The 27,048-nt window shown below is 38.8% G+C and overlaps 1 protein-coding gene across 1 annotated transcript in view; it reads right to left on the reverse strand.

Moving 5' to 3' along the window:
* LOC308658154 (scavenger receptor cysteine-rich domain-containing protein DMBT1-like) overlaps positions 1–27,048 on the reverse strand; it is a gene marked incomplete at both ends in the record, with an annotated part of 184,480 nt that overhangs the window by 21,466 nt on the left and 135,966 nt on the right. The window contains 9 exon segments of the mRNA XM_081310777.1: positions 1,231–1,545; positions 2,603–2,917; positions 2,995–3,087; positions 9,359–9,676; positions 9,765–10,073; positions 14,983–15,297; positions 21,311–21,625; positions 22,963–23,277; positions 23,355–23,447. Coding sequence (XP_081166903.1) covers positions 1,231–1,545; positions 2,603–2,917; positions 2,995–3,087; positions 9,359–9,676; positions 9,765–10,073; positions 14,983–15,297; positions 21,311–21,625; positions 22,963–23,277; positions 23,355–23,447 — 2,388 coding nt within the window.

Consider the following 27,048-nt stretch of genomic DNA (forward strand, 5'->3'; position numbering starts at 1 on the left):
TTTCCAACAGGCTCCATAGAATGTTTCTTGGGAGAGGGATGAAGTGGTTTGTTTGCAGTCGCATATGGATAAAGGCTCAGAGGAAGGAGTATCAACCAAGACCTCTGGGAATGTAAGAAGATGAATTCAATAATAAAAAAGGGGAGACAGGCCCCTCATCTCACAGCAATTCCCCATAATGTGGCAGACGAGAAGATTAACAGCTTTTCAACAGAATTGGTATTGGGACCATGGAGAGGAGTTGAACTCTTCTTATCCATCCAGATAATCAGGCATCACTCTCTCCAGCTTCTTCCTACTCTGCTCATGATGAGATTTTATCAGTCCCTCAAGGTCACCAGACTTCTCACACCTCAGTACTTACACTGACCAAATGCTCTTATTACTGTCTTCATTTGACATCTACTTCCTTCAATGGTCTCAACCTAAATGTGATTTCTCTTTTCCTCAAATTACCCATTTACACAGCACCTTCCACTTCTTTATGACACTCCCATTTATGGTTGGTGTGTGTCATCATGCTAGAGGATAAACTCCATGAGGTCAGGGGGAGTATTTTCTTCTTGTCTCTCCTCCTCATGATTCAAATGAAGTTGCTAGATGCAATTCAATTACTTATCATCAACAATCTAAACTGAGAGTTTGTCTGACTGATGTAGATGGCTGATGTCCATAAAAGACCATGGGCTCAAACATAACTGACTAGTACTGGATACCCCAAGTTTCCCTCACTCTCTTGAGAATATGGGGTGAATGACGTGCTTACTCCTAACCTTAGTTTCCACATCTGGATTAAATGATCACCATAATACATATGAGAGTTTGCTGAGAGGTTTAATCTTCATTACATGTAGAAAACAAACAAACAAAAAAAAACCTTAACACTATGACAGGACATAGCAAGTGATTTATATAATTGAGGTAAAATTCTTCACTCTACTAAGGAAATAGAGAATAATTATTATAGACTTGGACTGTACTAGCAATTTTTAGACAGTTTTTTACCTTTAGAGGATAAGTTCATGCTTAATTTAATATCCATGGCATTTTCCACATAAGTGGCTGTCAGAACAGGTTTACTTAATTCTGTCATTGAAACAAGATTGTAAATTGAGGCTAAAATAATCTCTATTCAAATTTGTATCTCAGAAACTTATTTGAACTTATTCTCTTCGCTTGAAAGTATGAAAAAAACTTAGAGTGAGGACACAGGAATAGGGAGTAAGTCACCTGAACACATGATATAAGCTTCCTCCTTTGCAGAGCAAGATCTCTGTTTCCAGGGGTCAGAAGGACACTGCCAGAGAGAGGTGTCCGTTTTCCTACACCGGATTCCATCCACCCAACGAGGCCTAGAACCTTCTCTGAGAGGAACAGAAGTGTTGAGAATCCCACTGTCCCCACAGCCAAGCTGTCTGCAGATCACGGACAAGGTCACAGCTTCCATGGGACTGTGGCAGACACTGCCCCAGGTGTTGTTGTAGAAAACCTCCAGCCACCCAGCACACTCCTGGTCCTCGCTCACCAACCTGAGGGCCAGGAACTCTGAAACCAAGAGGAGGAAAATAGGACACAGTGAGTATTTAATGTTTAGTGCTGTTTTACTTTACCCGTATATAGTGAGTCCTCACTACTAACTTTGCTTATGAAATACCCACCAGGTGGAAAGACAAAACATATATCCCTTGACCTGTTTTCATAACTTGTATCTTTGTAATTCTATGACAATGGTATAGTGGAATGTGAACAGGCAGGAACACTGAAGTGGGGTTCTTAAGGGGAGGGAGGAAAAGCTACCTAACTAAATATCTGACAGACCCTGGGAAAAGGGGTATGGACAATGAGGTGGCAGAAGAGTGAAGTCCCAGATATGTCAGTCCCTGATCCTGAAGCTTGTGAATAGGTTACCTTTTGAGGCAAAGGGGCTTTGCAAAAAAGATCAAGATGAGGAATTTTTAATGGTGAGATTATTTTAGATTATCTGGGATTAATTATGTCAGCTCAATCTAACATCTTTTATCTGTATACTTACAAGCAGACAATGGTTTCTGACTCTGATCATAGAAAGATGTGAAGATTAAAAAATGGTCAGAAGTATGCAAGGTGGTTGACTTGAATAGTGAAGGCAAATACAGGTAATTTTTATATATTAGAAAGGCAAGGAAATGAGTATTTGAAGAGCCTCTGCTGCATGTAGCTCACTGACACCTTGTTTATAGCTCAGGTGGACTGGGGTCAGACTTGAACTCATGTTGTTTTAAGCCACTTACTCTGTGGTAATTTATTATGGCAGCAATAGGAAACTAATACAGTGGGTCTCAGGATGTTGCACACACAGTAACTGAAGCATGAGGTCTGTAGTCAAATGGACACTGAAGAGAATGAATCAGGAGGCAGGGATGAGAAGGAAGGAGCAGAAGCTCAGCTGCTGCACCAGGAAATGGAAGCCCTTCATCTTTTCTGCTAGAGACACAGGCACTGTGGGATGAGCCTCCTCCCCCCCGACCCTGCCACCAATTTCCCCTCCTCTTCCGTAAGGCTCAGATACCATCCTGTACATGCTTCTGATTTCTCCTACTTGTACCCAGTGTGGACCACAGACCTGAGCAGATGACCCCAGCATCTTCCTTGTGTCTGCAGTTGTGCTGCCCCCAGCCCTGGGAAGGGCACTGCCACACATGGGCCTCCTCTCCTGTGCAGTTCAGCTCGTCCAGCCAGATGGGCCCTGATCCCTCTCCAAAGTGAGCAGAGACGGTGGCCTCCAGGGCCACTCCACAGCCCAGCTGTCTGCACACCACGTGGGCATCACTCAGGTCCCAGCTGTCATCACAGATGGAGCCCCAGGAGCCCTGTTGCAGGATCTCCACTCTCCCTGCACAGGGACTGCCCCCGTCCACCAGGCGGAGCTGTCTGCTGTCTGAGGAGAGACAGGGTCATGTCAGTGGGCATTTACACAGGGAATGGGAAGGCTCAGGTGCTGGGGTCCTTGCTCACCTGAGCAGTTGGCAGTGTGGCCCTCTGAGGCTGCAGAGCCTGCTGGGTCAGACCAGGAGTCATTGCACTGGGGCAGCAACTCAGTCTGGTTACCTACAGATGCGAGTAGAGAGGATGAAACTCAATTAAAGTACATAATAATCTAGTGATGGCATCTGAAAGCTGTAGGAGAAAATCAGTAATTTCCTATCTTCAGAACTGTTCTCCTAATGGAGATTTCTGCTTCTGACTCTGACACTTTGGGGGCTATATGTCAAGCACTCAGAGTGACTTTAGAAAAGTGAGAATATGTTAATGCTTCTTGAGGACATTGCACAGCTCCCATGATAGCTAGACATTAGCAGTCAAGTGAAGAGAAAAGTAAAATGTGGGATTAGCTATTTTTTTCCCTGGAGGTACTTGCCTATTCTAAGTTAGAAAGTAAAACTAAAAATCTCAGCATATTTGCCAGATTGCCTTGGCCATACACAAATATAATTTAGCTTGGATCAAAGAGGAGAAATCATGTTAAACAACCAGGAAACTTGTATCATATTTTGTGAAAGAAAAAGGATTTTTGTCACAGGGATGGTGCCCAGTTTCTCAAAATTTCACTTGTTTTTGTATAATGTGATCTACCTTAAATACAATACATGGAAGGTGCAAAATAAAATCCTTTCTGAAGGTTTTGTATAGTTTCTCAAAAAGCATATTGATCCAAAACACCACATGAAATAGAGTTTAGTAGACAACAAACAGGAACAATGAAAAAAAAATGGAAAAGATTTTTAGATATTAGTATTGGTGTTTCCTTATAGGTGATCTAAATAATCATGTTTAATTGGTCTATTAAATGGCATGATGTGTATCTTGGCAGAGAAATGATCACCAAAATATAGTAAAAATTTGCAAGTTAAAAAATCAAGAGCTAAAAATAAGAACTCAAAGGTGAGTCAAAAACATTAGATTATCACAGAATAGAAATTGAAAAGTACAAAAATACAGAAAAATACACAGAGTAAAGCACAGAAATATAAGGATAGAAACTACAAACAAGGACTTGCGAGACATGGTGAGAGAACCTAACATTCCTATGTAACCTATAAGTTTTAGATATTTAAGGCCACTATAATAGTGCTAAAAGTACAACTTAGAGAATACACAATTTCATATACTCAATATGCATATAGCTTTAAAGCATTTTCACAAAATTTTTGATGTTCTATCTATTGACCTCTGGAGTCCATTTCTCCTTCCCTTGAATCTGGGCTGACCATGGTGAGTTGTCTATAAGCAATAGAATGTGGTGTAGACAAAATGGCTTGACATAGAATCCTAGCTTAGAAAATCATGCCTCCTTCTCTTTAGGGTGTTTGCTTTATGGCATATCTATTGTATAGAGACTATCATGTGGGAGAGACCATTTGCAGGAGGTTCTGTCAACAGCCCCAAGCTTGAACTTCAAGCTACCAGCCATGTGAATAAACTATCCTGGATTCCCAGCTTGGTTAAGTCTTCAAGTGATCTCAGTTCCCTATGATATTCAAGGGTAACCTTATGACAGATCCCAAGAGGCAACAGCCAAGAGGCATTCCCAAATTCATGAGTCAGGTAATGATGAGAAAAAAATGAAATATATTTTTCATTTGTGTTGTTCTTCCTTTCTCTTTCTTTCTTGCTTTCATTCTTTCAAATACCTAACTTACAGAATAACCATAGAATTTTTAAGGTTGCTAGAAACAAATATCATATTACAATTAGAGAAAAACCAATTTGCATCTCAGCTTATTTCTCAAACCAGACTCCAAAATCTAGGAGGTCTTGGAATAATATACATCAAGCTTTCACAGAAAAAGGATGTCAGCCAAGAATACAATACCCAACAAAATTAAGCTTCATATTTGAAGATGAAATTAAAACCTTCCATGATAAACAAAATTTTAAAAAAATCACAACTAAAAAGCCTGCACTACAGGATATTCTCAGAAAAATATTCCAGGAAGAAAAAAATGAAAAATAAAAGTGAAAATCAGCAAAGGGAGAAGGGGATAAACTAAATCAAATTAAAAACCAGAAATAAAACAATATAACAGGGAATGCAAATCATATCTCAATAATATATTTGAACATAAATAGGCAAAACTCATCAATCAAAAGACATAGACTGGCATATTGGATTAAAATAACACAACCCAACAATATGCCCTCTCCAAGAGACTCACCGCTCAGGCAAAGACATCACAGACTAAAAGTGAAAAGATGGGAAAACTATATCACTCATATGGATCATGTGAACAGTCAGGTATTTCTGTCCTCATATCAGATAAAGTGAACTTCAAGCCAAAACTAATCTTAAGGCACAAAGAAGGACATTTGATACAGCTTAAGGGAATGATACATATGCAAGACATAGCAGTTGTAAATATTTATGCCTCAAAAAAATCAGCATCTATGCACATGAAACAATTCTTCTCAATTTCAAAAAAGAAATAGTTCATAACACAATAATACTAACTGAATTAAACATACCTCTATCACCACTCCATAGATCCTCAAAACAAAAACAAAAGAAATCATAGCACTAAATAATGCAATCAATAATTTTGACTTTAAGGGCATATATAGAGTATTTCATCCATCAATGATTGGAGACATTTTCTTCTTAGCAGTACATGAATTCTTCTCTAAAATAGACCATATCTTATGCCACAAAGCAACTCTTAGAAAATATAAAAAATAGAGATGTTACCTTGCATCCTATCCAATCATAATGGAATTAGAAATCAGTGATATAATTTAAAAAATAGAAGCTACTCTAACACCATAGAATTAAATAATACACTACTGAATGACCAAATGATAGAAGAAATCAGGAATGAAATAATAAAATACATAGGGGAAATGAAAATAATGTCACAACATATCAAAATCTCTGGGACACTATGAAGGCAGTACTAAGTGGAAATTTCATTGCATTGAACTCATTCACTAAAAGAGTATAAAGTCAAAAAATAAGTAAGCTAACATTACATCTCAAAGCCCTAGAAAAAGAACAACAAATCAACACCAATAAAGTAGAAGACAGGAAAAAAATAAAATTAGAGCTGAAATCAATAAAATGGAAACAAAATAAATAATTCAAAAAATTAACAAAATGAAAAGTTGGTTCTTTGCAAAAATCAACATAATTGATAAACCTTTAGCAATTAAGACAAAGACAGAGAAAACAAAAATTACTAAAATTTGTGGTGAAAAAAAAAGTATTACTTAAATACAGATGATATTCATAAAGTATTTGGAAAATTTATATACTCAAAAAAAAGAAAAAAATCTAGGGGACACTGACAAATTTCTAGAGACATATGAACTATCCAAACTGAATCAGGAGGACATACACAATTTGAACAGATCAATTTCAAGCATTGAAATAGAAGTCACCATGAAAAGCACACAAATCAAGAAAAGCCCAGGACCAGATGGATTCTCAGCCAAGTTCTACAAGATCTTGAAAGAAAATGAATATCAGTCAAGAATACAGTCAACACCAATAGTCCTCAAATTATTCCATGAAACAGAAAAGAAGAAAATCCTTCCAAACTCATTCTATGAAGCTACTATCACCCTGATACCAAAACCAGACACAGACACATCAAGGAAAGAAAACTTCAGACCAATATCCCTGATGAACATGGATATAAAAATAATCATTAAAATCCTGGCAAATCTCATAGAAAAATATTGAAAATAGTGCACCATGATCAAGTGGGGCTCATCCGTGGGGTGCAAATTTATTTCAACATAGAGTAATCAATGAATATAATTCAGTACATTGATAGACATAAAGCCAAGAATTATATGATCATCTCAATAGATTCAGAAAAAGCACTTAACAAAATACACATGGTTTCATGTTCAAAACACTAGAAAAATTAGGGAGAGTAGGAACATACCTCAAAATTGTAAAAGTTATATATGTTAAATCCAAGGCCAACAGTATTCTAAATGGGGAAAAACTGAAAACATTCCCTCAAAGAACTGGAATAAGACAAGAATTCTCTCTTTTACCACTTATATTTAACATTGTCCTTAAAAATCTAGCCAGGGCAATAAGACAGAAGAAAGAAATTGATAAGAAAGAAAGAATTCAAACAATCCCTATTTGCTGAGGACATGACCCATATTAAAAGACCCCAAAAAAATCCCACCAGAAAACTTGAAGAACTAACAAATGAATTCAGCAAAGTAGCAGAATATAAAATTAACACCCATAAATCAATTGCATACCTATACATCAGGGGTGAATCCTCCAAAAGAAATCAGGAAAACTACCCCATTCATAATGGCCTCAAAATTTAAAGTATTTGGGAATCTATATAGCAAAATAGATGAAAGACCTCTACAATGAAAACTACAGAACGTTATAGAAAGAAATTGAAAAACAACTTAGAAGATGGAAGGATCTCCCATGTTCATGGATAGTAGAATTAACATTGCCAAAATGGCCATACTCTCGATTGCTCTATTCAAATTTAATAGAAATTCCAATGGCATTCTTTATTGAAATAGAAAAATCAGTCATAAAATTCATTTGGAAAAATAAGAGATGCAGAAGAGCCAAAGCAATCCTTAACAATAAAAGCAAAGCTGGAGCCATCAAAATACCAGACCTTAAATTATACTACAGAGCTATGGTTACAAAGAACAGCATAGTGTTGGCACCAAAAAGTCAGGTAAACCAATGCTACAGAGTGAAGACACAGAGACAAACCTACATAAATACAGTTATTTCATACTAGACAAAAGTCCAAAAAATACATTGGAGAAAAGATAGCCTCTTCAAAAATGGTGCAAGGAAAAGTGGAGATTCATTGTAGCAAAATATAAGGGAGCCCAAATCTCTCACCCTGCACAAAACTCAACTCAAAGTGCATCAAGGACTTAGGCTTGAGACCTTAGATCCTGTGCCTAATAGTAGTAAAAGTAGGCTCAAATCTCCACCATGTCAGTTTAGAAACTGACTTCCTTAACAAGACTTATAAAGTGCAAGAAGTAAAATCAGGAAACCACGAATGGGATAGATTCTAACTAAAAAGCTTCTTCACAGCAAAGGAAACAATCAAGAATATGAAAAAAGAGCCTACAAATTAGGAGAAAGTCATTGTCACCTGCATTAATCTCCAGGATATGTAAAGATCTCAAACACTTCACACTCCCCCACCAAATAACCCAGCAGATAAATGGGCTCAGGTACTGAACAGATACTTCACAGAAGAAGAAATACAATTGGTCAACAAATATATAAAAAGAATTCAACATCTCCAGTATTTAGAGACATGCAAATTAAAATTACACTGAGAACTCATCTCACTTCAGTTGTAATGGCAATTATCAAGAATACAAGTAACAAAAAATGTTGGCAAGTACATGGGGAAAGTACACTCATACAATGTGGGTGGGACTGCTTATGCAAAGTGATATAGAGTTTCCTCAGAAAACTTGGAATGGAACCTCCATTTGACTCAGAAGGACTAAAAATCGGCATGCTATAGCTATACAGCACATCAAAGTTCAGAGCAGCTAAATTCATAATAGCTAAGTTAGGGAACCAACATAGATGTACTTCAGCAGATGAATGTTTAAAGAAAATATGGTATATATACACATTAGAATATTACTCAGCCATAAAGAAGAATGAAATTATGGCATTTTGGAGTAAATGATTGAATGGGTGTACTATCATGCTAAGTGAAATAAGACAATCCCAAAAAACCAAAGGCCAAATGTTTTCTCTGATATGCAGGTGGCTAATTCAAAATAAGGTGTGTGGGTGATAGGAAAGCATAGAGTTACTTTGCATTATACAGAGGGGATTGGAAGGAGGGGAATTTATATAAGAGTAGGTAGGATAGCTAAGTGAATCAGACATTATCACCCTATGTGCATTTATGATTACATGACTGGTGTAACTCTTCACCGTGTACAACCAGAGGAATGAGAATTTATACTCCAGATGTGTATAATATATCAAAATACATTCTACTATCATGTATAGGTAGTAAGAATACATAAAAATAAAAATAAAAAAGTTTGAAGCAAATGTGGTTGCAAAAGTTTAAGATTTGATATAACATTGCAGAACAAAATGTGTATTCCTTATCTTACTCTGTTTTTCTGTGTGCTTAAACTATATAGGTAATTATAAAATTTAGACTTTGCCAATCAAAAACATTCCTCTGAATAACATATGACAGGGTCTGGAAAATGAATGATCACCAAGAGGAATCACATTACACCAAGGAATGTCTCATATTTCTACTCTGCTCCCCATGCTGTCTGCTCTTAGAGACACATCACTCAAGTACCAGTCAGCCCTGACCTCTCTTACCTGAGCAGACCACAGAGGCTGTGTTTCCATGGGCACAGGCAGGAACACCCAGGGAAGTCACAGGGCAGTTCCACAGGAAGGACTCAGACCCTGAGCAGTGGAATCGGTCTCTCCAGATCTCATCTCCTCCTTCCACAGAGTATGCTCCCTTTGGGGTGGAGATGGCAACTCCACAGCCCAGCTGACGGCAAACAACATTGGCATTGGCCATATTCCAGTGGGAGGCACAGAGTGTTCTCCAGCCTCCAGAGGTCTTCATCTCCACTTGACCCTCACACTGAGAGCTGCCATTTTTCATGAGCCTAACTTCTGTGTATCCTGGTAGAAGACAGGGTTTTAGCAACATCACACATTTTTTACCACAACAGAATGTGCAAAAAGGTTAAAGTCCTGCTGTGGGTCTCACCTGCGCAGACAACTTGCACAGCCCCTCTGTGGGGGCAGCTGCCTGCAGGACAGGGCACTCTGGGGCAGAACCAGAGCTCAGACTCCCATCCCTTACACTGAAACTCTTCAGCCCAGACCTGTTCACTGGCCTCTCTGAGGGGCAGGTCCAAGAGAAAAGATGCTGCCTTGCCACACCCCAGCTCTGCACAGATGACCTGGGCAGTGGATAGTGTGAAATTCCCATAAGGTACTGGAGTCCATCCTCCTCCAGAATTCACCTCCACTCGCCCAGAGCAGGGTCCACCTCCTCCATCCAAACGCACAAATCCTGTGGAAGAACATAACCAGTACAATGGGTTGGAATTGGGAGCTACATGTCTCAGGAAAGATGTGGAATCTTTTCCTTCCCCAGGAATGGGATGTGGAGAATGGATTCAATGGTGTCAGAATAGAGATTCCATGAATAAGTGTCTGAAGACAACTTTAGGAGTAGGAATTTGTAAGTTTAGTTCTAAATGGCTGAATCCAGAAATCATATATATATATATATATATATATATATATATATATATATATATATATATTACATATAATTATATGTATTACAATATACCTGTGTGTTTGTCTGTCTGTCTGTCTCAGTCTACCTCCTTTTTAATCAGCCCAATTCCCTGACTTGAACTCACCATAGAAAAGGAGTAGGATTAATTTTCCACTCTTTTATCCTCAGAAACTTTCAGTTCTCAAATAATCATTACAACTAAGTTAACATTTGTTAAAGAATGGACAAATTCAAAATATATCCAAATGACAATTTATGTTAATTTCCCATTTAGACATGAGAAAAGATCCCACTAAATAGTGTGAGGCAGAGATGGAAAGTAGCTTATGGGGACTAAGATAACCTGGCTTCTTTACATCATTCTTCCCATTAAAGAAAACGGAATTTAGAAGTAGGATAAGCTGGGCAAGTTGGTGTACGCCTATAATACCAGTGGCACTGGAGGCTAAGCCAGAGGATCTTGAGTTCAAAGCAGCTTCAGCAATGGCTGCTAAGCAACTCATTGATCAGTCTGTTGCTTTCTAAATAAAACATAAAAAAGAACTGGGGGGCTGGGGATGTGGCGGTAACACGCTTGCCTGGCATGTGTGGGGCGTTGGGTTCAATCCTCAGCACCACATAAAGTAAAATAAAGATGTTGTGTCTGCTGAAACTGAAAAATAAATATTAAATCAATCTCTCTCTCTCTCTCTCTCTCTCTCTCTCTCTCTCTCTCTCTCTTAAAAAAAAGCTGGGGATATGGCTCAGTGTTTGAGGGCCCTTGAGTTCAATCCCTAGTACCTCCCAACCCCAAAAGAAGTAGGATCAGAAGTTGTCAACAGATTTGAGCATGCTCCTTTGCCTTTTTGTTTTGCTTCTAAGAATCATTCAGTTACTAATAAGTAAAGTTGGAAGAAGCCATTGGATGTCTACTGAAGTTGATCAGGAAGTAATTTTGAGTATGGGTTCAGACTTTTGGGGAGGCATCTGACTACAGATATGCAATTGTAATGTAATAGTAGGTTGATATCCTGAAGAAGGAATACTTTCTCTGGAAAACAACATGTTCAGTAATTTTTCTTTTCAAAGTAAGTCATCAAAATGGAAGTTACCCAGTATGGATAAAAATGCCTCTGATCAGGAAAGGATAAAAACACAGCAGAGAGGTCTTCAAAGGAGACACAATCTGAACTTGCTGCCTAGGCCTGATATAGGAGAGAGGTGTACAAAATCAATATTGAGAGTCTGCTTCCCTGTTTTGTTATTCACAACACTAGCATGTTTTCAGAATTTGTCAATTTCCAGATGTGTTTCTAGGGTTAGGGTTAGGGTTAGGGTTATCCTCAGAAAATAATATCATCATCTTTGTAGAGCTTTATATCCAGCGGGGAGAAAACCAGTTGTTGGGCTGGGGATGTGGCTCAAGCGGTAGCGCGCTCGCCGCGCATGCGTGCGGCCCGGGTTCAATCCTCAGCACCACATACCAACAAAGATGTTGTGTCCGCCGAGAACTTAAAAAAAATAAATATTAAAAATTCTCTCTCTCTCTCTCTCTCACTCTCTCTCCTCTCTCACTCTCTCTTTAAAAAAAAAAGAAAACCAGTTGTAAGCCATTTGATGTTTGTGAGTCACTGGGTGGAAAACTTGCATCTGCAGAAATCTATTGATTCATATGAATCATTCTCAATTGAGTACATTAAAAGTTGCATCCATTTATATCCTTGTCTGATCTTTTGCTCCATAGACACATTGTTCTCCTGGGCATTTTTTGGGGTTTCTTATGAAAGTATCATCCAATGGACCTTTTCTTCCTCTATTCTGACCTTCTCAATACCTCAGCTTTGAGTCACTCTTGCAAATCATTTTCCTCCTTTTGTGCAGGAGGGGTGTACTGAGTTCACACAATGTACACAGATCGCCCTTCCTACACCAGGGTCTTCAGTGCTGCTGAGGAAATCCTTATGTGCTCTTTGCCAACCTTTGCAGTCCATCCCCCAGATCCTGGAAGCTTCCGCTGTGTTTCAGAAAATTCTGTTTGTCTTCCTGTCCCACTCTTATCAAATTTATCTGACAATATACTTTTCTTATATTATTGTATCCATCATATATAAACAATATAATTTTCCACATATCTTGTCACTTTATGTTTTTCTAAATTTCAAATGTATTTTAACTGAAATGTACTGACATAGTGTACATATTAATTGAGTAAATTCATGTGCTGATATATGTATGCATTGCATTTCTTTGTCTCTTCAAACTTTTCATTTATTTTTGGTGAAAGCTTCCAATACACTTTCTTCTAGCTTTTTGAAATGTAGTTTATTATTGTTTCATGTAGTCATCCTCCTGTGCCACGGTGCACCAGAACTTCTTGTTCCTACTTAAGTAAAACCCATTATTCATTGATCAGTCTGTTGCCTTCCATTCCCATTCCCTACACTCTCTAGTCTATGGTAACCACAATTCTACTCTCAACCTCTATGAGGTCAACTCTTTTATATTTTACATACAGTGAGATTATAAGATACTTGTCTTTCTTTGCCTGACTTATTTCATTTAACCTAATTATCTCCTGACCCATGCATATTATGTCAAATGAAAGTATTTAATTCATTTTATGGCTAAATACTATTCCATTGTATTTCATTTATTTATCCATTTATCATCTGATGGGCATTTAGATTATTTCCATTTCTTAGCTACTATGAATAGTGCTGCCATAAACATGGGAGTCCAGATGTCTCTGTAACATAGTGATTTCACTTCCTTTTGACATATGCTTAGCATTGAGATTGCTGTATCATATAGCAATTTGTGGGCACTGGATGTTTGATAATGTCTTTGTACCTCCCTTATTTCTAAAGGATGGATTTTCTGGATTCAGTATTCAGTATTCTTGATTGGCAGGTTTTTCTTCGGTTCTATGAAAACCTCATGGCACTCACTTCTGACCTATATGTTTACTGTTGAGAAGTCTGCCATCAGGTGAATTGGGACATGCTTACATGTGTTATTTCTTATTATTCCCTTGATGCCTGATATTCTTTATCCTTCATCTTTGAGAGCTGTATTATAATTTATATGGATAAGAATCTGAGGCTCCCAGTCACAACAGCTCAACTAACTTTTCACATTCATGCAAACACTCAACTGTCTCCATGTTATGATGCTGGAGGTTGCGGAGGAATGAGATAGGTGACCACCAATGTTGCAGATGCCCATTTGTCTGCCATCACACCCTGAAGCCACAGCCTGCCAAGGCAACACAGAACTTGGGAGGGACCAAGGCCCTAAATACTACGAGCTGCCTACTGCTGAGGTGGACTCAAGGCTCCAGATTCTTGCAACCAGCCACAGGTGCAGCAGGCTCTTCTTGAGTCTGTCCAACCTGCACACGGGTCTTGCTCTGTCATATCCCTTCTACATTTGAGACCTCTAATTCTTACTTGGTGCTGGGTATGATCATGGTGGGTCTGGCACTGAATTCCAACACAAAGTCCTATGCCAGCACTCTGCCTGATCCTTAGAGTCTTACTTTCTCCTCTTCTGCTAGAGATTGGAATAGTTGTGGTGGAGGCAGTCTCTTTGCTGCCCAACTAAACACAGTTCCAGAGACTCAGTGTGAGGTTACTGGCATGGGGACAATATTGTTGGGATATGTTGGGCACCAAGTTTCACTATGGCAGACCTAATCCTGGGTTTCAAGTGAAATGTCTGAGTTTAATTCCCTTTCCATTTCCCAAGGATGCTTTTACCTTCATGCTGGGCTACTTGAGGTTGGGAAATGGGCAAGTCTTATCTTCCTTCCTCCTTCAATGTGTCTTTTCTTTTTATCATAGTAAAATCAGGCACTCACCTTGTTTATTGTCTGTTATGAAGCCAGTTTAGTGTGTGAGTAACAATTAATATGGTGTATTTGTGGGAGATCATTAAACAACCCTTCTGGTTCTAGTCCTAAACTATTTAACATCTTACTATAAAACATATGCATTGATATTTTATTACACCCAACATTAATCTACCAGCACAGAGCTAAATTCATCTCACAAGTATAAGTTTATTGCTTTGAAAAAGAAATGTAGATAGAGAATCTATTGTAGTAATGATGGAAGGAATATCTGTGACTCAAAGCATTTCACTCAAAGTTCTCTGGCCCTTCCTGCCAGTGAGTTGATAATTCTGATGTCTGAATCTGGAAAGGAGAATTGCAAGTTTTCAGTAATCCATAAATTCACCTGTGATATGTTTAATCCCATTCAAGTGCCTATACACCTACTCACCTAGTGCAAAACTATCTCTGGCTCTACATAAATAAATACTTAATTCAACTGAAAAAAAAAACAATCCCCATTCTTGTCTGTCTTTTGTAAAGAGAATATGTTTGGTAATTTATAGGTAACTGTACAAATAGTAAATCATAGAACCAGAATTATAAAGATGATTTTATGTGGAATGATTATATAAAGAAACCTTATCTCATCAAGTATGACTGCAGGGAATAGAAAGGACACTATCTGAGATTTACAAGAAAGAATTAAATAAAACCCATCCTATACTGCTGTTTTGAGCAATCAGCATTCATGGGGACCCCTTAATCCTCCATGGCTCATCATCTGTCCCTTATTTCCCCAAGATCAGATAAACACTTTTGGTCCTTTCCATTCTCTTAGGCTAGTGAATGCACAGACCCTACCTGAGCAGATGACACCTGCATCCAGAATGTGTGCACAGTCATGATGACCCCAGCCTTGAGCTGGGCACTTCCACACTTGGTCCTCCTCTCCTGTGCACTTTAGTTCGTCCAGCCAGATGGGTCCTGATCCCTCCCCAAATTGTGCATAGCGCATAGCATCGATGGCCACTCCACAGCCCACTTGTCTACACACCACGTGGGCATCATTCAGGTCCCATCTGTCATCACAGACAGTGCCCCAGGAATGCTGGTGAAGGATCTCCACTCTGCCTTCACAGCGACTGCCACCATCCACCAGGCGGAGCTGTGGGCTCTCTGAGAAGAAAACAATTAGGTCAATGGTTCTATTTACAAAGAAAAAGAGGAGTGTTTTCTTGTTCTTTGCTATTCCCCCCTCAACAAATCAGTTGGTATAATCCATTTTCAGATTTCAGAGCTTGCTGTGTAACACATGGAGTCATTTACACCAGGGCAGCAGCTAAGTTTCAATGTCTACCAAAATAAGTAGAAGAATCAATTATGTAAAAAATAAGAAAAAGATTAAACACAATATAATATAGTCAGATGTCTTACATAGAAATTACTATGTAGCTGCTATTAGAGTTAAACTTATTATTTGCAGAGTTCTCCATAGGGTCTGATAACACAATTCTAGAAATGTCAGGTTTCCTACCTTGAGTAGTTAAAAGTGTCTTTTTCTGAATGATTTCTAAAAGTCAATGGGCCAGCATCTGACTTGTTCTTATAGAGCACACACACTTGAGTTCTAATTGCCTAATATATGGGAGGATCAGAACACAGTGGGTAGAGTAAGAAACTGGGATGAGATTATCAGAAACTTCAGGTGACAGCCATGAATCCAGGAGAAATTATAACCATATGGTCATTAAAACTGGAAAATGGATGGACCATGCTTTGCCTCCAAATATTTCACTAATGATTCTAGGCTTCAGAGTTCAGATGGATATGTAATGCCAAAACTTGACTTACTTTAGGTAGGTTGAGCAACTTCTCAAAAAAGTTGATGTCAGATATTGACATTGCTCAACACCCATAGAATGTTACTTTACCCCTCAAACAAATCAAATCTATGCTTGGAATTGTTTTCAGGAATTGTTATTATACAAAAATAGGAGTTTGGGGCAAGGAAATAAATCGCACAAAAGAGGCACCTTTGTTGTGACTCTGAGTGAAAAAGGTTAGGGAACAGAGGGACAATTATATTTTGAGAAGAGAAAGAAAGGAGCTGATAAAGAAGTCATGATAAACTTCATGGAGAGCAGAAAGGCGGCTAAGGAAAGTACAAAGCAATTTACAACTTCATCTCCAGCTACCTGAGTGAGGGAGGCAACTTGCAAATATAAAGTAAACTGGAGAATGCAGACAACCCAGCTGGTGTCTTACCTGTGGGAGAAACACATGGTTCTTACAAGCTTTAAATCAAATTTGGGGCATTGTTCTGAGACGGAGTATTTCTGTACAATAAGCAAGCTTTAGAGAAAAAAATTCACCACATTGCCCAGCAAGCTCTCAGAGTGATATAACCAGGAGCTATCTTAAGAAGTGGTCATTGTTAGGAACTAAACTGCTCTGGGGCTAAGACAATATGTGGTAATGACAATTTTAGGTCCCTGGGCCACCCTGCCACAGTGATTGGGTTGAAGTTAGCATTCTGCAGTCTCAGATAGGAAGAGTGCCCGTCACAAACATGCTGAGAGCATTGAATTACAGGGGAGGGATGGAGGTCTCATTGGTAAGTGGTCCTATTCTCTGTGAAGAAGAGCAATTCCAGGCACATATGGTTGCACATAGGGACCAGGTCTGAGAGCTAAGAGACAACATCTGGCGATTCACAGCTTCCCCATGTCACCTCTCCAGTGATCACACTATTTCTCACAGGATTTCCAGGGATTCAGCATGGCTAGGACACTTGATACACCCTTAACTCTAGCCACTATAGGGAAATTTCACCTTAATGGAGCTGTGACCTAGTCCTGGTGAAGCATTAGTGGCTATTTCAACTTAATGAAAAGGGAAATAAGAAATCCACAGCTGAAGAGCCAGTCACAAGTTGGCATAATTCCTGCTCTTGGACAATCTCCACATTAATTATTAATTATTTCTCCAGAGAGAAATAATCCAAATGTTGTAAAAAAAAAAGTGCCTTGAAAGACCTCAGTACAGGTTGCTTCCATACCCCTCAGAGCAAACACTAAAAAATAATACCACAGGAAGAATGCCCTGACACTGTGTTGTCCATAAAAACACCCCTGAACTACCAGAAGGACTCCATTTATATGAGAGCTATAGGAAAGACGTGCTCTGACACATACCTGAAGTTTCAAAACCCATTATTACCAGCCAAAGAATCCACAGAGAAACAACCTACAATGTCCACTTTAAATTAATCTCAACACTACAAGACACCTACACCTCAAGGCATATCGTTAAGAAAAAGTGCTTTTTAAGAATATCTTCACATATCAGATTTCCAAACAGAAACAATAAATACCAGGAGGGTATGGAGTTATGTACTTAAGACCTTGAAAGAAAACAACTGTGAACTACATGACTATGTTCAGTGAAGTTATTTTTAGAATAAATAAATAAGTCTTTTTGAAGATAAGTATCAGTTAAAGGAATTTTGAACCACTGAACCTACACTGTAGAAGATAATGAAGCAATCCCACACACAGAGTAGGAAGCAGGACAACTGAGCCATGAGAGCATAGGAAAGAATAAATCTCACTAGAAGAGCAGATAAAAAAAAGTGAGAAGGAGGAAAGAATCAAACATTAACAATTCAGTAAATTGAAAAAGCTCCAATAACCCAATCAACAAATGGGCCAAGGACCTGAACACACACTTCTCAGAGGAGGACATACAATCAATCAACAAGTACATGAAAAAATGCTCACCATCTCTAGCAGTCAGAGAAATGCAAATCAAAACCACCCTAAGATACCATCTCACTCCAGTAAGATTGGCAGCCACTATGAAGTCAAACAACAACAAGTGCTGGCGAGGATGTGGAGAAAAGGGTACACTTGTACATTGCTGGTGGGACTGCAAATTGGTGCAGCCAATTTGGAAAGAAGTATGGAGATTTCTTGGAAAGCTGGGAATGGAACCACCATTTGACCCAGCTATTCCCCTTCTCCGTCTATTCCCTAAAGACCTAAACAGAGCATGCTACAGGGACACTGCTACATCGATGTTCATACCAGCACAATTCACAATAGCAAGACTGTGGAACCAACCTAGATGCCCTTCAATAGATGAATGGATAAAAAAACTGTGGCATTTATACACAATGGAGTATTATGCAGCACTGAAAAATGACAAAATCATGGAATTTGCAGGGAAATGGATGGCACTAGAGCAGATTATGCTAAGTGAGGCTAGCCCATCCCTAAAAAAACAAATGCCAAATGTCTTCTTTGATATAATGAGAGCAACTAAGAACAGAGCAGGGAGGAAGAGCAGGAGGAAAATATTAACATTTAACAGAGACATGAGGTGGGAGGGAAAGGGAGAAAAAAGGGAAATTGCATGGAAATGGAAGGAGACCCTCACTGTTATACAAAATTACATATAAGAAGCTGTGAGGGGAATGGTTAAACAAAAACAAGGAGAGAAATGAATTACAGTAGATGGGGTATAGAGAGAAGATGGGAGGAGAGGGGAGGGGGGATAGTAGGGGATAGGAAAGGTAGCAGAATACAACAATTACTAATAGGGCATTATGTAAAATTGTGGATGTGTAACCGACGTGATTCTGCAATCTGCATTTGGGGTAAAATTGGGGGTTCATAACCCACTTCAATCTAATGTATGAAATATGATATGTCAAGAGCTTTGTAATGTTGTGAACAACCAATAAAAAAAAAGAAAAAGAAAAAGCTCCAAGATGAATAAGGGAGAAAGATGTGACGATAGATTATTCAAGCTGTCCAGAAAAAAAATTATAGGCAAAGAGAAATTGAAAATCCATAAGACAAAATAAGAACAACCAATAGGGTAAAGTGACTGTATGAGGAAAAAACAAAGTAGGCAGCTGAAGGTTTCTATTTTCCAGGGATATTTGAGGCAAGATCATCATTTAAGTGTATGGTGGGGTTACAATATCAGCATGGGGGAGATCTCAGAATTTGTAAAATAACATGTTACAGAAAGGGCAAAAGCACATGTGAAAGCAGTACACTAGAATATGGGCCAGCGTGGACGGTCCGTCAGAGGTTGGATTCAAATTCAAAGAGAATTGCAAGATAATTTCACATTATAACAAGATACAGCACTTGTTCATGATTCAGCAGTCATTGCCCAGTCCAGTACAGGCAGGGAAGAGTTAGGTAGTTTACACAACCATTCTTGTCATTGACAGATAAAGAAGAGAGCAGAGAATTGAGTGTACTTGAAGGGGGAGGATTATAATGCAGCGTCATGTTGTCTAAACACGGTAAAAAGAACATGTGCAATCATGAGGAGAGTGGAAAACTGGGAAGCTGATAAAGGAAAACATTTGGAATCTGCATGAGGATGAAATATCTGGAGAAAAGGAGCATCAAGAATATGTGCCATAAGGAGAAGAGGCAATAGTCAGAGAGGGAACAATGCAATCAAGATCTCAAGCTAGACACTTAGTGATGGTCAATAGCGTGGCCACACATGGAGATGTAATGTAAGGGGAGTGCTTCAAAGGGAGAAAGCCAATAATTGAGAGGTCAGGATGTTATCTCAGTTGTGTGCAAGGTTTCTGGAAGCACCAGGAACAGGAGACAGAGGAGCCTGGTACTTCAGACTTCCTGGATGAGGGGAGTGACCAAGCTGGAGAGTGACACCAAAAGTGCTGGCAGGTACCACCTCATAGGCAAAATCAAACAGCTGCACATGGAGAAAAAGAAAAGAATTTATTAAAAATTACAGAGCACAGCAGAAATATTCTAAGAATAGAATGGATAATTACAAACTTATTCTAAGATTTGACATAGAAATAAAAAGCATGTTGAAAGGGAAGCTCAGAGCCTCCAAATGACAAGAACTTCATTGTTCTCAGAGGACAGCCAGGTTTTTTTCAGAACAAGAAACTGAACGGGACATGATAGGTCTTAAAAACATTAGAAGATGATAGGCTCCAATTTCCAACAGGCCCCATGGAATGTTTTCTGGGAGAGGGATGCAGTAGCATATCGATAAAGGCTCAGAGGAGGTAATATCAACCAAGATTACTGAGACTGTGAGGAGGAGAATTCAAAGAAGAAAATAAGGGGAGACCAGGCCCCTCATCTCACAGTAGTTCCCCATGATGTGGCAAAGGGTAAGATTAACAAACAGCTTTTCTACAGGATTGTTATTTGGGCTATGCTTTGGAGAGGCCTTGAGCTCTTCCTACCCATCCAGGTAATCATGCATCACTCTCCTCACCCTCTTCCTCTTCTGCTCATGGTATCTCAAGGTCACTATGTTCCTCCCAAGTCAGTACTTACACTGATAAATCCTCTACTTTCTTTTGTCATTAAACTTCTAGTGCTCCTTAAGTTCTCAAAAAAATTTTTTTCTCTTTTTTCCAAAATCACACATTTCCATAGCACCTTATGCAAGGTTGTGTAGTCAGGCTGAATTGCAAACTCCATGAGGACAGGAGCAGTGTTTTCTTCTTGTATCTGTCTTCCTGCCTGGAATTATTTTTCTACCTACAAGTACTTTCTACTTGATTACTTTCCATCAACAAAATAAACTGACAGGTATTCTGTCTGGTGTAGATGGATTTCAGAGTAAAGAATCCAATATATTTGATTCCCCAAATTGTTCCCCACTGGTTTGAAAGTTTTAGGGAGATGAAGTGTTTACTCCTAACCTCAGTTTCCTCCTCTGAAATAAATGATCACCATGATACTTATCATCAGTTGATTGTGACGATTAAGCCACATTATTTGTGGTATGGTGGGGTGGGGGAAAGGTGATAGCACACAGTAAGCAATGTGTACTACTGAGATCTAATCATTCACTCTCTCACTAAGGAAATACAGATTAATTTATATAATCTGAAACTGCATTAGCTAATTTCCAGGAATGTTTATCAGAGTGTAACTTCATGCTCTCATATGCTCAGTTCAGTCTCTGGTACTTTTCACATAAATTTCTATCATTGCAGATTTTCTTATATCTGCCTTTGAAACAGGATTGCAAGAGTTAGATAAAGTAATCTCTATCCAGTATTGATTCTGCAGACTTATTTCAACTCATTCATTATATTTGAATATATAAAACTTTCCTAACAACAACCTGCAGGCATAGGACAAACACGTAAAAATAGACAGTAGGTCACCTGTACACGTAATATGAGCTTCCTCCTTTGCAGAGCAAGATTGGTGTTTCCAGGGGTCAGAAGGACACTGCCAGAGAGAGCTATCAATTTCTCGACAGTGGATTCCATCTATCAAGTGAGGTCTAGAACCTTCTCTGAGAGGAACCAAGAAATCCAGAGTCCCAGTGTCTCCACAGCCAAGCTGTCTGCAGATCATGGATAAGGTCATGGGTTCCATGGGGCTGCGGCATACACTGCCCCAGGTGTTGTTGTAGAAAATCTCCAGCCACCCAGCACACTCCTGGTCCTCGCTCACCAGCCTGAGAGCCAGGAACTCTGAAATGGAAAGGACGAAAAAGGGCAGAGTGAGCATTCGACTCTTACGGCTGTTTCTTTTTATTCCTAAGTAGTAAGTGCTCATTGCTGACTTTACTGAGGAAATGTCAACTAAGTGGGAGACTGGAATTTTTGTCCCTTTAATGTGTTTTGCTAACTTGTACCTCTCTTTCTCTTTCTTCAACAATGTAATATTAACAAATGCATAGGCAGGAACAATGATTTGGGGACTCTACAGGAATTGAATTCTTTATCTACTATCTGACTAACCATCTGACAGATCCTAAAAAAATGACTATAAATAGAGTGGTAGTAGGGTGGAGCTCCAAATATGTCTACTTCTTGATCCTTAGGGCCTGTGAATATTTGAACTCACATTGCAAAAGGGCTTTTCAAACAAGATTAAGAAAAGAATCCTTTCTCTAGGCAAGATGGGACATGCTTGTATTCCGAGTTGATTGGAAGGCTAAAGCAGGAGCATCCCATGTTCAAAGTCAGCCTCAGCAACTTAGTGAGGCTCTAAGCAACTTAATATGACTCTGTCTTAAAATAAAAAATAAACAAAAGTGCCATGGTTGTGCTTCAGTGGTTGAGTCCCCTGATTCAAGCCCAGTACCAAAATAACAAACAAAAACAAAAAATAAAATTAACAAAAGTATGCTTTCATTGTGACATTATTCTGGATAATTCTGGATAGGATTTCTCTAATGTAATGCCATCCTTACACCAGTATCCTCACAAACAGATAAGCCATTCTGTACCTCACCATAGTGTGATGTGAACATAGAATGGCAAGAGGGTTGAAACAATTTGGGTTGAAGAAGGAAGGTGTCATACAATGAATTCAGGTAATTTATAGAAGAGGAAAAAGGTAAGAAAAAGAGTCTTCCCAGAGCTCCAGCTGTTGCAGCCTGCTGACAACTTGTTTATAGCCCACACAGACCCAGGTCAATGTTCTAACCTATACACTGTAAGGTGATAAATTTGTATTGTTTTAACACCCTCAGTCTATGGTAACTTGTTACAGAAGAAATAGAAGACTACTTCAGTGGGTCAGGAAGTTGCTGCACTGGCAGGTAACAGAAGAGTGATGACTGCTCTAAATAGACACTGTAGAGAATGACTGTGTCAGGGGACAGTGCTGAGAAGGAAGGAGCAGAAGCTCAGCTGCTGCAGCAGGACATCAAAGGACCTAATCTTTTCCTCTACTGCAGGGATAGGAATTGTGAGAGGCACCACCTCACCTTTGACCTGTCAGCAACTACCCAATACCAGCCCTGGGGCTCAGGCACCATCCTGCAGACTCTTCCAACCTATGCACAGAATGTATCACAGACCTGAGCAGATGACCCCAGCATCCTTCTTGTGACTGCAGTTGTGCTGCCCCCAGCCCTGGGAAGGGCACTGCCACACATGGGCCTCCTCTCCTGTGCAGTTCAGCTCATCCAGCCAGATGGGCCCTGATCCCTCTCCAAAGTGAGCAGAGATGGTGGCCTCCAGGGCCACTCCACAGCCCAGCTGTCTGCACACCACGTGGGCATCTCTCAGGTCCCAGCTGTCATCACAGATGGAGCCCCAGGAGCCCTGCTGCAGGATCTCCACTCTCCCTGCGCAGCGACTGCCCCCATCCACCAGGCGGAGCTGTCTGCTGTCTGAGGAGAGACAGGGTCATGTCAGTGGGCATTTACACAGGGAATGGGGAGGCTCAGGTGCTGGGGGTCTTGCTCACCTGAGCAGTTGGCAGTGTGGCCCTCTGAGGCTGCAGAGCCTGCTGGGTCAGACCAGGAGTCATTGCACTGGGGCAGCAGCTGGGTCTGGTTTCCTACAGATGGGATTAGAGAGCATAAACTGAATTAAACTTGACAATAACCCAGTGATGGCATCTGAAAGCTGTAGCCCACAATCAGTGACTTCCTATCTTCTATTCAAGGATTCTGCTTCTGCTTCTGAGACACACTTCTCTCTTAAATGAAGTCTAAATCTACTAAAGTCCCAGGAATGACTTTAGAAAAGTATACAGCTCCCAGGGAAGCAAAACCTAGGAGTCAAGTTCAGAGAAAAATAAAACTATATTCAGCTATTTTTCCATGGAGGCATTAGGGCATTCAAAGGTAGTAGGTGACACTCTGAAAATCTCAGCATGTTTGCCATTTTTTCCTGGGAATACACAAGTAAAATTTACATTGAAACAAAGAGGAGGAATCATATTTAAACAACCAGGAAACTTGTATTATATTTTATAAAAAAAATATTTGTCATAGAGATGGTGCATCTTAGTAGAAAATAACAAAATCCAATAAATATTTGTGAGTTATGTATAACTAAAAAGAACCAAGTAAAATGAACCTATATAGTCAGTAGCTAAAAATAAGAAACCAGAGGATGAGTCTTACAATACTGTAGGTTAACACAAACTAGAAAAAATTGAGTGGATTAACATGGGAAAACACGGAGTGAAAAACATAGACAAACCATAATAAATATAATAGGATACAAAGAGAGATGGTGAGAGAACCTAACATTCCTATATACTCTACAAATTTTAGGTATTAAGACCATAATTGATTGCACAAAAATAAAATTAGAAAATACACAAAGTGAGGAATTTAACACACTTGTAGTTTTTGAAAATATCCACAAAATCTGTGACACTCTATTTATTGACCTGTGCTATCCATTCCTCCTGCCCTCCCATCTGGGCTGACAGTAGTGAGTTGTCTATAATGTCTATAAGCAACAGAATGTGGTAAAGCCAGCACAGCTTGACTTAGGAACATTGCTAAGAAAGTCAGGCCTCCTCCTCTGACTTAGTAGAATGTTTGCTTAATGGAAATCTACTCTGTAGAGACTATCTTGTCGGAGAGAACATTTGTAGGTGGTTTTGTCAGCAACCCCAGGTGAACATTAAGATACCAGCCATGTGAATAAATTGTCCTGGATTCCCAGCTTGGTCAAACCTTCAACGACCTCAGCTGCAGATGATATAGAAAAACAACCTCATGAGAGATCACAAGTGGCAACTTCCAAGAGCCCTTGACAAATTTATGAATCTGGAAATTATGGGCAAAATGAAATATATTTTTACTTGTGTTGCTATTGGTGGGGGGGGCAGTGATGCATTAAAAAACAATAGCAACTAGGAAAAATACATTTACTGTGTAACAGCAATTGTACATTCCCATGTTTATTGGAACACTATTCACAATAGCTATATTATGGAATCAGATGCCCATTGCAAGAGAAATTCATAAAGAAAATGTGGTATAAATATGACCATAAAAGGAATAGTGCCTTGCCTTTTGCATCAAAATAGATGGAATCATAGGACATTATGTTACCTTCAATAACCCAGACACAGAAAGACAAGTACCACACATTCTCCATCATATGTGGAAGGCAACAGATTATTTTATGGAAATTGGCAATGACACTGTAGTTATGTAAATAGTCTTGATAGTATTTTAAGAATAAGGAAATATCTTATTCACCTACTCTTAACTAGTCAGTCAGAATATTTTACATATTCAGGGGAAAATGTGGCAGAAAGAGGGGATAATATAGAAAAAAATACCATTGGAGAATCAGGGTTAGGATTATCTGGGAATTTTGTGCTATCTTTGAAGCTTATCTAGAATTCTCTAATCATCAAGAAAAATAATAAGACAAATGAAAGAGAAAAAGAAAGACAAAGCCACCAAAAAAGCAAATGTGAAAACTAGTTGTGGTGTTTTGATACTGGGTATCCCAGAAAACCTTATGTGTGAGACAATGAAAGAAAGTTTACAATTGAAATGATTGGGTTAGGAACATCTTAACTTAATCAGCACATTAATTCTTTGATAGTATTAACTGGGTGGTGACAATAGTCAGATATGTTGTAGCTGGATGAGATGGGTCCCTGTTGGCATGAATTTGGGATTTATATGTCGTCTTTGTTGAGCAGAGTTCTCCCCATTTCTGCTTCTTGGTGGCCAACTGCTGACCTCCTTTACCCTGCTTCACTCTTCCACCATGATATTCTGCCTTTACCTCAACCACAAGGAATGGAGTAGGATATCTATGGACTGAGACCTCTGAAAACTTCGGCTTCAAAATAATTTTTTTCTCCTAAAATTGTTCTAGTTAGGCCTTTCTGTCACAGCATAAAAAAGCAGACTAAAACATTAAATGTCCTAGAACATTTTACTAAAAGAAACTCATAAAATAACACCAAAACCATAAAACCCCAATAGTATATCTAGTGAAAGTTACTTTTAATTTCTGAGGGAAATCAGAGATATACCTTATACATTAATTAGCTTGTTCATTAATTAGATGTTTAGGTCAAATCCAAACTCAATCTAAAGACCATCATTCTATTGTTGAATTAAATATATCACATTGTATGTAAAATTTATTTGAAATGCAGAAGACCAAGCATGACCAATGTACTGGACAGAAAAAAAAAAACACAATTAGAGCAGTTACTTTAAAGAAATCTTTAAAAAAGTTAATCAGACATGCTATAAAGTTATGATAATTAAGGAATTATTCATGGCTACAAGCCTAGAAAAAGACAGAATGGAATGGAACAGAGCATAGAGCAAGAGTCAGAAATATCTACACCCTGTGTATTTCAAAGGTGACACAGCAGTGGGGAAAAGTCTTTTCAGTAATGATTCTGAGTCAATTGGATATCCCAACAATGATGTGAAACTTTTTTTCACACCACACATCATATACAATACCAATTCCAGAAAGATTGTGCATCTATATATAAAAGAAGTGTAACTAAATGTGTATAAAATACTCGAAGAATATTTTTTATGATATTATGATAGCAAAGTGCTTTTCAAAAGGACACTAGAATACTATGAGAGCAGCAAATGTTGATACGCTGTGCTTCATTAAGAACAAAAAATTGACTCCAGAAAGAAGACCATATAAAGAGGGGGCATATGAAAGGACAAAGATTAATAAAGATATACAAATATATCCATATTTGCACCAAACAATATTGACATGGTAATTTATAGGATCATTATTTGGGTACTCAAAAAGCACAAACAACTCAAATCCCCATATCATTTGACTTGATCAACATATGATCTTGTAGTTATTTGGCAGAAAACTCTACAGCAATAAAAATTAGACTCAGATAAAACTAGAAATATGGGTAAATTCTAAACGATATGTTGAGTCAAAGTAGACACCAAAAGAGAACATGGTGCATGATTTTACATAAAGCTCCAAATTTAAAAAACAGAATTCCTTGGAAGCAAATGTTAGAGTGGTCTTCTTTGGAGGGAAGGAGGGCACAGTGACTGGAGGGATGTGCAGGTTACTTCTGGGAGCTGCTGACGCTCTCTGATAGTGCAGGGTGAGGAATGTGACAAAGTTGTCATTCAATGTTATATAGTGTTATCTATGAATTTCAATAAATT

The sequence above is a fragment of the Spermophilus citellus genome (assembly GCF_964194105.1).
Source record: "Spermophilus citellus genome assembly, chromosome: 10".
Classification (NCBI taxonomy): domain Eukaryota; kingdom Metazoa; phylum Chordata; class Mammalia; order Rodentia; family Sciuridae; genus Spermophilus; species Spermophilus citellus.